Genomic DNA, 16,685 nt, shown 5'->3' on the forward strand with positions numbered 1-16,685 from the left:
CCGACTCGAATTGAATCCAGCTCGAATTGAACTCGGATCGAACTAGTTTAGTGACTCGGTTACTTTGCCATTAATGTTGCTCACCAAGTGTTTGATAAAATGACTCAACGAAGTGTGGCTAGTGGCATGAAAGGTATATATATGAAACAAATATCATTTTTTTTCTTGGTTTTTATATTACTTATAAGGTGTTTGATAAAATACATGTAAAACCATTACTTCTGTTTAACATACAAATGTGTTTGTGAAAATTCCTGGATGACAAACTCGGCTCAATCTTGGCTTGAGCTCAGCCAAGCTACTGACCAAACCCAACCGAGGTGGCAAGTCAAGCTCGAGGACCGAGCCAAGCTGAGGTCAGCCAGTGGCAATCACGGTGGGCCTGGGACATCAAGATACAACTCATGTCGGTGGTGCCGCAGCACGCAATCTGCTTCCGCAGCGAAGTGTGCGACCCACACGAAAATGGCCCCCAAAATGGGGGACAGGAGAGTACGGAATACGTTCATTTAGCAGGAGCGGATTGCCAGTCCTGGGGCTGTCTGCCGTCCAAAGAGATGCCTGTGATAAATCTACTCCGTCCATCTGTTTTGAAAGACTCAAATAGCATAGTATTATAAAAATCAGGAATATCCAAAACTCAAGTGGACCACACCAATAAAACAGTGAAACAGTGAAACAGGAACATCTACCGTTGAAACCTTTCTGGAGCTAATCATGATGTTTATATGCCATCCAAACCGTTCACAGAGTTATTACTAGTCGGATAAACACAAGTAACAAATGTCATCATGATACAAAACTTCAGTCACCATCAGGCATTCAATCCCCACCTTTCACGTCGTATGGCCCACATGAGCTTGGGTTATGTTTTATTTTTAAAATCCTATCTTATTATGGTCTTTCAAACATATGTACAGAGTGGATTTATCATGGACATCTCTATGGCCCCACACAACGGGTCACAAGCAATCCGCTCCTGAGAAGGGGTTTAAGTTCACCGTTGGGTACCTGTAAGTAAAAATTGACTTTTTTGTGAAGTAGGTAGGCAGGCACGCACATTCTGGGAAATAATTTAAAAATGAAAGGTTTTAGTAAATTACCAAAAACGGAGGCGGCTCTATGAAAAAATCCAAAATGAAACGCTTAAAACAAAAATACAAAAGGACAATACAATGCTCGTTAATTTATTTTTTTTGTTTTCTTTTCATTTATTATTACTTTTTTTGTTGAAATACCGCAACAGGCTCTGCTGTATAAAAACAAGACCAAACAGAGAGAGAGAGAGAGAAAAAAATGGAGTTCGAGCAGATGAGCTTCTGCTCGCCGGAATCTGACGACCTGGTGGACGATCTCCATCCGTTATCCGGCATTCCTCCCGCGATATTCTCTCCGGCGGAGATCCAGTACGGATCGATGCTGGAATCGATGGAGATGGAGCTTATGCTGCCAGATGTGATGGGAGGAGAGAGCTCGGTCGGAGAAGAGATAGGAAGGGCAGTGGGAGTAAATAATGAGGAAGACGAGGGCATTTTGGGAAACGGAGGCTGCAAGAATCTTCTCTCGGAAAGGAATCGTCGGAAGCGGTTGAATCAGCAGCTTCTGTCGCTGAGATCTCTGGTGCCTTGGATGTCTAAGGTACGCAACTAGAAGCGAAATCGCACGTGAGTGCATTCCTCACACCTGCAGATTTAGTATACGTGTGAAATATCCAAATCGTTAGGCGAATATGCTCCTTGGGTGGTCTGGTTTTCTGATGATGTTGCCAGTCAATCCGGAACACGTGCGTGGCACCCACCTTTGCTATCCTCACACGTGCCAACTTGGAATCCGTACTAAAGATTCACGCCGGTGGGCGAGGAGCCATCGGACGCGGATTGCGTACTGAACCTACCACCACGGTGCTAGGTGGTGGGAAGACTCTGTGGGGCCTATCCTGATGTATATATTTTATCCAGGCCGTCCATCTATTTTTCCAGTTTATTTTATGGCATTATCCCAAAATAGAAGCAGATCTGAAGCTCAATTGGACTACACCATACTAAACCGAAGAAATAATGTCCACCGTTGATCGGTCATCTAATCTGTTTATGAGATTACACAGACGGAAAACACAAATATCGACTTGATCCAAAACTCATGTGCCCTAAAATAATTCCAACGGTAAGCGTTCAATCTCCACTGTTTTTTATGATGTGGTCCACTTGAATTTTGGATATGCTTCAATTTTGAGATCATCCCTGGAAAAACGGATGAACGGCGTAGATAAAACATATCATGATGGGCCCACAGAGTCCTCACAATTTTGGTTTCACCACCGAATCCGCCTCCATCACCATCTGATCGTCGGACGCGGATTGCGTCCTAATCCGTCCGGGCGGGGCTCTGTGGGGCCCACGGTGATGTAAGTTTTTTATCCACGCCGTTCACCGTTTTTCTCAGATTATTTTAAAGTATTAGCCAAAAAATAAGGCAGGTCCAGGGATTAAGGGGACCACAAGGTGGACATTAAACTTCCACCATTAAAACTTTTTGGGAGATGGAGAAATTTCGGATCAAGCTGATATTTGTGTTTCCACTTCATCCACGTCTCCGTGACCTTATTAATAGAACTTCCACCATTAAAACTTCATCCACGTCTCCGTGACCTTATTAATAGAACTTCCACCATTAAAACTTTTTGGGAGATGGAGAAATTTCGTATGAAGCTGATATTTGTGTTCCCACTTCATCCACGTCTCCATGACCTTATTAATAGAACTTCCACCATTAAAACTTTTTGGGAGATGAGAAATTTCGGATCAAGCTGATATTTGTGTTTCCACTTCATCCATGTCTCCATGACCTTATTAATAGTTTGGACTGTAAAAAAAAACATCACGGTGGCCCTTAGAAAGGTTTCAACGGTGGTGTCATTATCACTGCATCTTCCTTCCTGTGGTGTATTCCACCGGAGCTGTAAACATGCTTCATTTTTAGCATCATAACTTAAAATGATATGAGAAAAGTGATGAGCAGCGTGGATAAAATACTTACATCACGGTGGGCCTCAGAGAGCCCTGCCCAAACGGATTACTGTCCGGGCTGAGGTAGGACGGAATCCGCGTCCCTGATAGTCTGCCATTTGTTTTTTAATGTTGTGAGACTCGGAGACTCGGATTTCGTACGGCTCTACGTGAGACTCGCAAGTATGCATGTGGTGTTTTGGTTAGCTTGTTAGTACACGTCAGTTCACACTTCACTGTTAGCCACCCCACTAGGAAATCAATATAAAAAATGAGGTGTCTTTCACTCAGTAAGTATGTATGTGTTTCGTTCACGCCGTCCATTCATTTGCCAGCACATGGATAACGATGTGGATAAAATACATATATCATGATGGTCCACATAGCTTTTTCAGCTGTACGCGGCAGTGTGAATCCAAGACTCAAAGATGCTATACAAGAGGAAAAACTTATAGGCTCCGCCTTGATTTTTATACGCCATCCAGACCGTTTATAAATTCATGCCCTTTGGAATGAAGTGAAAACACAAAAAATATCCGAATACTAAACTTTTGTGTCCGTACAAATGTTTCAATGGTAGTTACTGGATCCCCATTGTTTCCTCTCATATGGCCACCTTGAGTTTTTGGATCTACCTCATTTTTGGTCTCTTGCCCTAAAATAATCCACAAAAACAGATGAACAGTGTGGATTTCTCACAAACATCACCATTGGGCCTGCCTAGCGTACATCCTAACCACTTCGAACGTGAGGACGCAGATTGCCCGTCACCTTGTCACGGGAAGTTCTTGTAATCGGAATCTAGACGGGGATGACAAAGATGCCTATCAAAAATCCTCCGTTTATCAGTTTTGCAAGACCAACAACAGGACAAAAATCTATAAATTAGGTGGATCAAAAACTCGCGCTGGTCCACACCACACAAAAAGTCCGCCATTCGGAATATTTATGGGGCTCGAAAAATGCTTATCACAAATCCACTCCGTTTATCAGTTTTGCAAGACCACAATGGGACAATAATCTAACTCATGGGGGCCACACCACACAAAACGTACGTCCACCGTTTAAAACTTCGGAGCCAACGACCATGATGTTTATATGCTATCCAAACAATTAGATTATGTTATTAAGGCTCAGATCAACTGTAGACACAAATATCATCCTGATTCAAAAACAAAGTTTCCAATCTTGGCGTTTAATCCATGTAGTTTCATCTGGTGTGGGCCGCTTGGGTCTTTGATATGTATGATTTGGAAGGGGATTGGCTGGTATACCACACACCAACGACCTGGCTGGATGTGAAGACGATCGAAGATGCTACTGGAGCTCCGAGCCATGTGAATAGCTCAAAGAAGATCAAAGTTACATTGGCGGCCCACAATGATGTATTTATTATATTCACATTGTTCATCTATTTGGAGAGATTATTTTAAAGCGTGAGTCCAAAAATAAATCATATTCAAAGGTAAAATGAATCACACCACACTTTAAAACAATCATGGGGTTATTATAATGTTTATTTTCCATCAAATTTGTTCACAAGGTCACACAACTTAATCAAGAGGAAAAACAAATATTATATTGATTCAAAACTCCTGTTACCCTAAAAGGGTTTCAACGGTAGGCGTTCAATCCCTCGCTGCTTTTTGCAGCGTGGTCCACTTGAACTTATACGTTTTATTTTTCAACTCAACCCTTAAAACGAGCTTGCCAAATGGATGTACAATTTTGATATACACATGCCATATGATGAGATCCACATAACTTGTTGATGTCAACACACCAATTGCGCTGCCAGTGTTGAAATTTTTTGTTTAAAAAATAAATAAATGTTTGAAAATTTTGTTTCCTCCGAAATGTTTTTTGAAAAATTAAAGAAAAATGAGTTTTCTTTAGTCCCACGTCGAATAAAGTGGGAGAAAATTTATTCATAAGTGTTTGAGTTGATACTATTCTTATCTGGAGAAATGAAGGATGAGATGCTCGGTTTGTATGTTCCAGTGCATAGATGACACACTTTGCAATTCGCACGTGCGCATCATGTCGTAAAATGTGCGTCCCCTTGCAACCTTTTGCGAACCATCATGAGACGGTGCAAGAAGAGAAGTGTGAAATGATTTTTGTTTTGTAGTCTTAGATCGTTGATCCAGCGATTTGAAACGTTAGGAAATTAGTGCTAGTAGTTAGAAATGTTTCACAAAATGTTTTGAACCATTGATGACCACCTAACAATGATTCACACTTCAGATGTTATATAAACTAGACCATTCATGTCCAAAATCATTCAAGTCCAACAAATTTAATCAAAATCCTATCTAATCTCTCTAAATATTTTTCTTTTTAAGAAATTACTGAGTAGCTTGAACATTATTTGAGTCACTGAGTTAGACCACTCAACAAATTTGTCATATTTACGAACTATGTTAACTGAGTTCTTGAGTAGATCCCTTCATGATTGCCACACGTAGGATCTTAACAAGAAGGATTTTCTTATCTTCGAAGCAATTTGTCTGTAACCAATCAGTAATTTCAATTCCAATTGAGAAGGGGACGAATTAAGCTTTAATGACAACGTATTACATATGTGATTTAGCTTAGTATTAATTTTTTTAATTTAAGAACAACGTATTACATACGTGTAGATTTTACCTGCTCATTTCACATTAAAGAAAGTTATACTATAATAAATCCCCTTTAATATTATGAGGTAAGTCATTGTAAGGGTGATGAATTAGAGTCATATTTCTTAATCTAGACCGTTGATGTTATGAGATAAATTCAAGATTGGAAGCTCATAAGTGCATGGTTCCTTCCGTTTGCGTATCACCAAGAACACACTATTAAATTAGTTTTTAAATTTTCTATAAATAATTTTTTTATGGCTTATTTTCCTTTCACATTGAAAATGAAGTAGAGTTGAAATGTGACTTATATAGGACCTATAGTCTAGTGCGCATGCATACGAGCTTATGGGTCGTTTGAGCACATTGCGACACTTTAGTGGTGCACTTGACACTTAGCACGTTGTAGTGGAATTGGGTTGGGCTATTGGGCTTTTTCCTTTTTCTTTTTTTTATATAGGGGCCTATTTAATGAGTCTCGAACCCAATGAAGTGTATGACAAGTTATAAAGTCTCCAAGCCCACCTGAGGAACTTAAAGATTTTTTTACCTAGAAGCATCTTGCAAGTATTGTACTATATTGAGATTGCATTTTATTAACTACATAATTAATATCCTTTCATAAGAGAAGATGGAGATGAGTATTGTAACCACTTCAACTTCAATTTTCCTTTTTCTCAACTCATTTTAGGCATCTAGAGCAAAGGTCAAGCATCCAATCTTTACTAAGTATTACAAGTTTTCTAGAAGACTAGAACAAGCTAGGCTTATTTGAATTTCAGTGTGGCCAAATCCCTCACACGTTTAAAAAGCTTTGACTGACTATCTTTAAGAAGCCTACAATAACATATGCCTTTAAGTCACTTGACATTCCATAAGTACAGTGACATTTTCTATATTTTATTTCATACACATACCTTAAACTAATATTTTCGTCGACTTGGCGGTCCAATGGCATCCAAGCTAGGGATACCCTACTTGACAAATGACCCAAATATTAGGCATGTGTGCAGTGAAACCCTTCCATCATATGTGCCATGTCTTCTTTGGTGCTATGTGGGACCCATATTAGAGTATAGATGAAATATCAAACCATCCATCTGGTGGCCCACCATAGATGAGATAAGGTCCAAATGACCTACCGATTGGGCATCTCACAAGGACTATTTTTTTTTAGTTTGGATGTGGGTCATTGAGAATATTCTATTTCAATAGTTCATATTCCCAAATCCCAGTGCATGATTTTCTTAACTTCCACGCCGCCCAAAAATTAAAAAACAAACCTCTGGATGTAGACCGTTCACAGTATTCTATTTCAATACGCCATTCGATGGGCGTGATTTTCTGAACTTCTACCGACCCAAACAAAAGGGGTATTTAAAAAATAAAACCCCAAAAAAATGGACAGTTCATATCCATGTGGGGCCCATCCATATGGGTTGATGACTCGTCCATGTCCGAGTCAACTTGGACTTAGTCGAGCTTAATTCGTTTCAGCTTTGCGAACCAGGTTGAGGAATGGAGGTTGACTCGAACTGACTTGACCGAGTCACCCTGAGTCAGATGAGTCATGACTTGACTCAGAACTGAGTCCATTGGTCCGAGTCATCCAGTCTTAAAATCTCACCCATCGCAATAACATATGCTCGTATCTTCGCAATCTCATTCCAGTTTTATTTATTTATTATTATTATTTTTCCTGCAAGGTATGGCTATGATTCTCCTTCAATAGAAGGGGGATTATCACGTCCGTTCCATTGTTTGAGATGTGTGGTGTCTATGTGGAATCCAAACCGTACATCTGGTGAGAATCCTCATGTCCACTGTACCAACCAGGAATCATCTAGATACAAAACTCAGGTGAGCGGGGTGCCACACCACATACAGCTATAGCTGTACACTAGTTGAGTTAGCTCGGTCAGCTCGATTGATCGACTCGGTTTAAAATTGGATTCAGGTCGAGTTGAGCTGATTTTTGGAGCTCAAAAAAATTTTGAGCTGAGTTCGAGCTCGACTCAACTTAGATCGAACCTCAACTCGAATTAGCTCAGATCGAATCAGCTAGGTGACTCTATTATTTTGATATTGATGTTGCTCGCTAAGTGTTTGATGAAAATAAAGTGTTGTTTCGGATGCATGCATTCTCCGCGGCGTCCGCTAGTGGCAAGGAAGGACTGGATATGAAACAAATCACTAGAAAAAAATAATAATAATAAAAACTAAAAACAAAACTTTATATTATATAACTGCCCTCAAATCGTAATTCCGATGTTGCTCACCGAGTGTTCGATAAAATACTTATAAACTAATGTTACTGTTTTACATTCAATAAAAAATTAAAGATGCATCATGCGTATGAGAAAATGTTGCACATACTTGAACTCAGCTGGATCTAGCCCGAGCTGCTGACTAAACTGAGCCGAGTTGGCCAGTCAAACACGAAGACCGAGCCAAGTTATGCCAAGCTCGACTCGGTTGGACTGGTGTACGTCTCTGCACGGCACAATCACGCTACAACCTATATATTTGCATGGTGTGGGCCGTATGGCCCACCTTAAATTTCTACAGTGGGCATCCCCTACCTGCCCCACTTTGTTCCCTTTGGTGTGTTCCACTTGAATTATAGATCAGTATGATTTTTGGCATCTAGACTTAACATTGAGGTCCTTAACTAATAGACGGGTTGGATGGAATCACACATCACGGTGGGCCCAACACAGCTCGAACTTACGATATCTAACACTCAAATGTGTGATTATTCCCCTTCAAAAGAAACTGAAAAGAGTGTAATCCAAATTTGATATTTTCAGATGGACAAACGATCAGTCCTGATCGATGCAACCGCGTATTTACGAAGCCTCCATGAAGAGATGGACCAGATCAAACGAGAATTATCAGCCCAAGAAGCTTCTGAAAGCTCTACTATCACGAGCTCCGAATCCCCTCTGCCGTCTCCGGATGAAATCCAACAACCCCACCAATCCTCCTCAACCCACCATCAGATTATCCAAGTACGATGTTCCTCCTTCCTTCCCTGTTATTGCTGCAGGATCACAACCATTCATCTGCATGTCCCAAAAGCTAGTGGCCCACACGTGTCAATGAGGCATCTGGATGCAAAATGACTGATTTTCGTCAGGATGGCCCGGCATGCGAGTTGAATATAGACCATTGATCATCTGTCAAACACGTGTGCTGCTTTGGCACGTGAGGTGTGCTTGTGTTTGGCGCATGTAGATAATGTATTGCTGCCGACACTTACAAACAAAAACTCGAACTGAGGCCGGATCCACCACAAAGCTTTATAAGGTAGGCTGAGCCTACAACATAATGTGTGGGACGGACTGTGATGTGTTCGTGACATCCAATCCGTCCATCATGTGGACCCCCTCGTCTTCTCCTTGTTCTCTAAAAATTGGGCCGATCCAAAACTCCAATGGGCCATCCCATGTAAAAATGACGCCTAAGATGTTTAAAAATCATAGGGCATGGCCCACATGAGTTTTGGAACGGCCTCATTTTTTGGGGTTTATGTTCACCTTAGTGGGGTGCATCTTCTGAATGGTGTGTGGGATAAATAAAATGCAGTGGGCCCTATAAACAATATGAAAGATTTCCAATGGTGGGCATCACCATCTCAACCGTTTATTGTGTGTCCCACCTGAGTTTTGGATCAACTCGATTTTCTTTTACATGAGGGGGCGCACATGATGGTCTATGTTAGCCTACAAAGCTACAAAGTTCTGCAGTGGATCTGACCTGCCATGTTCTTACTGTGACAGTACTGTGATCGTTCAGAATTCTGGACGTTGCACAGATGTCGTTCAAATTAGACCGTCCAAATAATGGGCCTGCTCAGTCAAATCGAGAATTGAGCCGAACTAATCGGTTCTTCGATTTTCGGAACCAGAACCAGAATCGGTGCACTTCAGAATCGGTGGTCGGTTCCAGTCCAGCTTACCGGTTCTACTATTTCCATGTGCACCCCCGCCAAATATTACATTGAACTAGGGGTGCACACCTTTAGATTCGATCTGGTTTTGGGGTGAAACTGAACTGAACCATTCCTGACTGTTTCAGGAAAATCGGAACAGAAACCGAACTATTTGCACCCTAGAACTGAATCAGAACCGCACCAAGGTTTGGTCCGGTTCTGATTCAGTTCTACGGTCCTGGGCTTTTTATAATCCAGCCTAAAATTACATGTTTTTTTAATATAATCCAGCCCATGTCCATGGGTGTTGTGATCCATTTGATGAATGGTTTAGATATTGTGTAAGGTGTGCAAAAAGATATTTACAGAAACAATCAAATGGCACATTGTAAACCATAAATCATGAGTCAAATAAACCACTAAAATACATTATAAACCCGGTTCGGTTCCTAGTTCGGTTCTACGGTCCGTTTTATGGTCAGGTTCGGTTCTATAGAAGCCCAAATGAGAACTGAACTGAACTAACTGGTTCTTTGATTTTCAGAACCACAACCGGATTTGGTGCACTTCAGAAACGGTGGTCAGGTCCAGTTTACCAGTTCTACTGATTCCATGTGTACCCCTACCAAATATTAAATTGAACTGATATCATAACTTACCGATGGTGATGATAAATGTTCATCAGGCAGATGATAAAGATATTTGAGTCTACCTGATCTTGTGTTTATGTGGGCCCCACCATTTGAACCTTTTAATTTGAGTAGCATGTATGCCGCGTGTAGTGTATATAAGTGCAAGCGCACGAACCAATACCACAGTATCAGATAACTCCCTTTTTATTCTGTCAGGCTTCTGGCGCGCTTTGGTATAACCATATTTTGGAAACTCAACGAGTTGACTCGAAACTCAGCCGAGTCATCTCGACTCAACTTTCTAGAGAGTCTTCAACTCTACCCCAACTAAATGTATTTCTGTTGAAATCGAGCTTTCTGTTCTTTGAAACATCATGGGTCGACTCGACTATTTCTACTTTGGCTAGGCTGTCAACAGGTTGGGTCCTAGAGTTCCCAGACCTACTCTAATCATAGTTGAGTCTGTTAGGTCAGGTTCTTTGGGTCCTAGTCTTCTTCTCTTGTTTTTTTGTACCTGAACCCTGACCCAATTGGATTTTGGGTTGCTATTGAGTACCCATTGGATATTTGGACCTTCGTTTTGAGTAGTTTCAGTTTATGACATGCACTGGCCCACTTGAATGGATGGTTTAGATCACACCCACGTGTGCCAGTTTGACACATGGGAGGTGTTGTGGCTTATTCAAACCTTGTTCCATTGCTAGATAATTAATTTATATACCTTAAATATATAATTTTACAATTAAAAATTTAATCGGACCTAATTTAAATCAGTTCCAAAACAATGGACCCAGACCCAAGCTCGACTAGACCCAGTAAAATATACTGGATCCAAATGGCTAACCCAAAACCAACCTGATAAGTAAACGGGTCTGAGAAATTGGACCGGAACTCATTAAAATCAAGTAGGGCCCATTTGGTACCTGCACCCATTGACAGCCTTAAGTTCGGTTGTGTTTTGAAAGAGCCTTAAGTTGACTCAACTCAGTATTGTAATACTAAATCAAAAATACTTGAAATGATAGTTAATATTCAAAATACTAAAGTAATAAATATATAAGATAGCTAAAGAATGCATCTTTTATAAATGGTAATGCAGAATTGAAAAGAAATGTGCTATGCATCAAGTATGGAGATCAAGTAAACTAAATAAATGGCATACCTGATTAGAAGATATTGACGTAGGCGATTGCCGAAGTCTTCCAAACCTTACATCCTAAAAGAAGCATCGGGATGGAAAATTAGCTTCAGACGTGTGTGGGATTGGGGACCCAACCTTATTTTGTATTTGTGAGGGTTGAGGAATTTGAAACCCATCAAAACCCATCTCCCTTAGGCTTTACATGAATTTGATAATCTTAGTATAACTAGATCACTATGCGTGTAACGCACCATCCCTAAATGATTTTTTACACTAATCACATCTTGAATGGGGTTCATTGGTATGCCCAATTATATTATCCAACCCTTTGGGAGATCTAGACCGTTGATCAATTAGGCCTACCTTATAGAATTCTTACATCTTCAGCTTATGGAATGCTAGTAAATGACATGCTTCCAAGGACAAGCAACTGACTCAGTTTGAGTCACGCCTAGTCATATCGAGTCGCCAAGTTTTTCAGTTGACTCAAGGAGTCTTGGTGAGTTTGGGCTGAGTCATGCTCCTAACAAAGTAAGTTTTTTGAAGTCTCAGCTCAAAATCCCGTCGAGTTGAGTTGACTCGGATGAGGTTCGAGTCAAGTCAGCAAGACAATTTGTAGGGATAACAGTCTAGGTTGGGCAAGACCCAGGTTCACAAACAGCCACAAACAGGCACGGACCTTGGTTTCGACCATAGTTCTAAAAATAAATGACTTGGCTTAATTTCTCTCGAGTTAAGCTGGACTTAGTTCAAACTTAAGATGATTTAGTATATATTATTAAGGAATTTTATTTCTAATTTAATATTAAATATCTAGTCAAGTCAAATCAAATCATGGCTTCAAGTCAATCTGACCCAGCTGGACATTGAGTCGGGTTCTTTAGTTTGCAAACCATGGCTTAGGCTGGCCATGCTAGTAGGGCTGAAAGTCGGGCAAGTTGGGTCAAGTTGGTGCTCAACTATAGTCCAATCCAAGGTTCCTATACCTCAACCCTAACCCAACCCAACCCAACCTTGAGTTGGGAATTCTCAACCCAAGCCCAACCAAACGGGCTCGGTTGGGTGGACATATGCTAATATTTTTATTATTACATCAGTCTATTATATTTTCAATACACGTCTTATTTTTTGTACCTATGATTTTATTAATTATATTTGTAGTTATTTATCGTAAAGAATTTCATTTTTTCTAAACAAGCAAGCTAAAATATAGGACAACTACTCCTTTAAAAGTCCTGTTGTGTAGCACGCAACCTATTTGGTAGGGAAGTCCAACGTATCTTGTTAGCTTGAGTCATCGGAAATGATGTGGACCAATGAAACCTGACATCATTGGAATTTCATGTGCCTTCAACACATACAATCTGCACTCAATTATAATTTATAACTTATATATTGATCGGGTTCAGGTTTAGGTTGGGTCAAGCAACCTAGGACCTCAACCCGAGCTCAACACAAGTTTTATCAAGTTGATGTTTGTACAGTCCAAGCTCGAGACTGAACCCGATACATCTTGCCCGAGCCCAACCCAATATTAGTTGGTCACGGGTCAATCAGGTTGAACCCGCCCGACTTTCAGCCCTACATGCTAGGCCTCGGCATGCCTTTCACTTAAGACCAAAGCCCAAGCCTGGCATAATAGGCCTAAGCCCTGCCCTGTCTGAAAATTGATAAAATCCCTATTTCCCACTTGAATATTCTTAATCTATTGACTGAACAAGTGGGCCACGCATGAACAAAGAAATAGACCCTTGAAGGAATGAAACCAACAGTCTACATTCAAGATGCATTTGTTGCCTAATCGAGAATCCAAATGGCATATTTGTGGGATATAACACATGTACATATGAAGATGGGTCAAGCCAGGCCAAAATGACTTGAGAGTAAGACCAGCCCATGGACCAAGCTAATAGTTCAAAGCCAAGTCCAAAGCTGGTTCAAGCTTGTCTGGCTAGGTGGGTTGCCCAGCGCATTCCCATAGCCCAGGTCTAGCTACTAACAGCTGGCCCTTTCAAATTATCTAATGAAAGGCTTGAAGGGTAACAAGTAGAAAAGGTATTGTTAGTAGCCCTTTCAAATGTCTAATGAACGGCTTGAAGGGTAACAAGTAGAAAAGGTATTAAAAACTAAATAAAAAATAAAAATATTCTGAACAAATTTTTGAAGAATTCAGTGGGCCTCAGCATTTGTATTTTCTGATTTTCTCTCTTTATAATAGATGAGTAGCCCTACACGTTTTAAACTTAGTTGGAAAGAGTCTCCCTTATTTATCTATTCGCTTAGTTCTCCTTTCTATCATAAAAACCAAGCAATACATGAACACTTTTTCTTCTTTTTTTTCACACTTTGAATATGAAGTTTCCTTTGTAATTACATTTTGAAATTTATGGCCTGAGTTTTCCAAAACCCCCTAGAACGATGCATATACGTGAGCATGTGCATGCATGTGGACCACCATAGGAGAGATTTACCAACAAAATCTAAACCATTAATGGGGCTGATCAGGTAAAATCTCAGCCATCAATGCTCCCGTCTGCTCATATTATATATAGTTGCAATTCAAATCTAACCATCCATCAAGGGTTGATTATGTAAAACATTTTCATGCTTTCCGTTCGGGTCTATAACGTATTCCTGGCTAGTTTTCTGTATATTCTTTGCTGTCTAGCTGCAGCTCTTTAATAGAATATTTTTTATCTTTTAAAAATAAAAAATAAAAAAATCTAATTGTTGATGCAGAAATCTGGTTAGCCATTTCTGACTTGCGAACCCGCATAAAGAACAAACAGAGAAGACCCTGGCTCATGGTGGGGACCCTCCAACGCCTAAGTCAGAAATCTGGGTTTAGTGGAGTGTCGAGGGTTCAGGTCTAGAGATTGTGCGTATCTCTAACCTTTGGGGATGTTCTCATTTATAGGTGGGAAGAGGTAGTGGCATAAAAGGCGTTCGTCCCTGTTTTGGCGGGGACAGAATCCTAGTAGGATTCTAAGTTTACACATGACGGATCCTTCTAGATATTCGACTATGATATCTAGGAGAATCGTGTCGGAGATGGTTTCCGTGATCTTCGGCACAAATCGTGGGCCAACTAGACGTTTGTTAGGTCTGGCTCGACCGACCTGAGGTGGGATGGCCTGGTCGACTCGAGGTGAGTGATTTCTTTCATATGGTCCTCTGGCCTGTTGAAGTCGGGCTTGATCTAATGTTGGGGTCAAGCTCGACCTGATGCTGAGAGGTCGAGCTCTTTTCCTAGTTGGCCAAGAGGCGAGTATTGAACCGTTGGGTCGCACCTGTTGTTGTTAGAATACTTGACATGATCTGTTGACGGTAGGTCAGTATATTTTCCCTTAACACTAACCATCCAACCAAAGCCTACAGCCCATTGATAGCTTTTCCTTTACTGTTTTAGTAATCCAAGATATTTAAAAAATAAAATGATACATAACGAATTCTTGGTACCTTATGCTACTGTGAATTGCTATATAAGACCAAAACTAGCCCACCTATGATTAACAAAAACTGTTGGATTGGAAGGGTCCACCCAACTTTGAACATAACCTAAATATAATCATCATTGATTAATGAAAGTAATTTAAGACTATTCAAATGGATGGGAAAATCTGAACGGCTATGATTGTCAAATCAGGATGATATTTGGGTTATATCTGTGCTGGACCCATCTTGTTCGATCGATCGCATGTAGGTCCATTTGGGGCCCACATAAATTGGCACCATAAGTGGACTTTAGCTCTTAAATGGAACAGAAATTCTAAGTATTTTATTCTATTTTTCTATAGATAGAGGCTGAGGAATTGGGTGATCGGACGTATACTGTTAAGGTGGTTTTCAAGAAGACCCCAGGAGCAGTGGGCCAGGTGCATCGCATGTTGGAGTCTTTGGGGCACGATATTTCCCAATCATGGACGCATATAATCGACGAGCATCAGATGGTCACCACATCTTTTCTCAGAGTAAGCATCTTAACCGTTCAATTATCATAATACATTCGCTGCTGGGACCCGCTTCTCATCACCGTCCATTCATGATCGGATGAGATGGGCTTCATGAAAATTGATTCGGCATGCGTGTTTTATACCGGAAGCGGATTGTGTACGGCCTGGCTTGGATGGAAATCAATCCGAGCAGGGGCTCTGTGGGGCCCACCGTGATGTATGAATTTTATCCACACCGTTCATCCAGTTTTCCAGATCATTTTAAGATATGATCCTAAAAATGTGGCAGACCCAAGGCTCAAGTGGACCACACCACAAGTAGTGGTAAAAATGATGCCTACAATTGAAATCTTCCTAGGGCCCACCGTCATGTTTATTTTCCATCCAACCCATAAATCAGGTGTACTCCACTACTAAAAAAGGACACACAAAAAATTAGGTCATTATAATACTCAGGTGGGCCACGCAACTTGAATATGTAACTTGTAGCCGTGATTATATATTGATCCATGTGGGTGTCCCACCTGAGTTTTGGGTCAGGATGATTCTGGGTAGGTATACTAAATATGAGAAGCCACACCCGATGCACGGTTTAGATTCCACATAAACATCATTGGTGGGGCCCAACAGCTCCAACGTATGGTAATCATAATCCCTTCAATCATCTGTGATGATTCCCAGGGGTCCCTAAATTAGGTTAATTGAGTAATTAGTTCTTATTTTCGAGGACCTTATAGTAATTTTAACCCATCTGCTGTTGATGTCCATACATATGTGGATTCACAGGTAAAGAAGCAAGCAAACCTCACGCCAGATGCGCTCAAGGCGCACATTAGCAAAGCTGCATTCAAGCTTGGCATTGAAGTTGAGGGTGATGATTACCACTCCCCCAATGGCTAATTAAACTGTGTAACCTTTCACAAGATGCGAAGTATTCTTTCTCCCTGACCCTTCAACCATGGCGCACGTTAGCAAAGTGACCTTCATGACCTGGATGATTAAATCCAAGTACGTACCAAAGAGTCAATACTGTTATCTAATGTGAACGCTATGCGTGTTGACCTTACTCCATTCCCTTTTGTGGGTTCCTGCACTTTTTAACCACGGCTCACGTTAGTAAATCACCTTAAAATTGGGCCAGTAAACTCTGTGGGGTCCACCGTGATTAACAAATTTTATCTACTCCGTCCATCCATTTTAACAGATAATTTGAGGGCTTGAACCCAAAAATGAAATATATCCAAGTCTCGAGTGGACCTCACCATGGGAAACAGTGTGAATTGGAATTCTACCGTTGAAAATTTCTTGAGGCCCACAGAAGTTTTCGATCAAGTTGATATTTGTGTTTTCCCTTTATCCATGTTTGTGTGATCTTATGAACAGGTTGGATGACAAATAA

The 16,685-nt window shown here is 40.7% G+C and overlaps 1 protein-coding gene across 3 annotated transcripts; it reads left to right on the forward strand.

Moving 5' to 3' along the window:
- Positions 1-1,231: 1,231 nt before the first annotated feature.
- On the forward strand, positions 1,232-16,387 carry LOC131218777 (transcription factor bHLH35-like). Of its 3 annotated transcripts, XM_058213564.1 has the most exons (4): positions 1,240-1,638; positions 8,437-8,637; positions 15,131-15,304; positions 16,073-16,387. In XM_058213564.1, exons 1-4 carry the CDS (start codon positions 1,297-1,299, stop codon positions 16,184-16,186), a joined length of 831 nt encoding a protein of 276 aa, XP_058069547.1. In that variant the 5' UTR covers positions 1,240-1,296; the 3' UTR covers positions 16,187-16,387. The 3 variants fall into 3 exon arrangements, with proteins under 3 accessions (XP_058069549.1, XP_058069548.1, XP_058069547.1); XM_058213566.1 differs by lacking the exon at positions 8,437-8,637 and having other exon boundaries at positions 1,232-1,638; XM_058213565.1 differs by lacking the exon at positions 15,131-15,304 and having other exon boundaries at positions 1,233-1,638.
- Positions 16,388-16,685: the final 298 nt, after the last annotated feature.

Source organism: Magnolia sinica, chromosome 11 (genome assembly GCF_029962835.1).
Source record: "Magnolia sinica isolate HGM2019 chromosome 11, MsV1, whole genome shotgun sequence".
Taxonomy (NCBI): domain Eukaryota; kingdom Viridiplantae; phylum Streptophyta; class Magnoliopsida; order Magnoliales; family Magnoliaceae; genus Magnolia; species Magnolia sinica.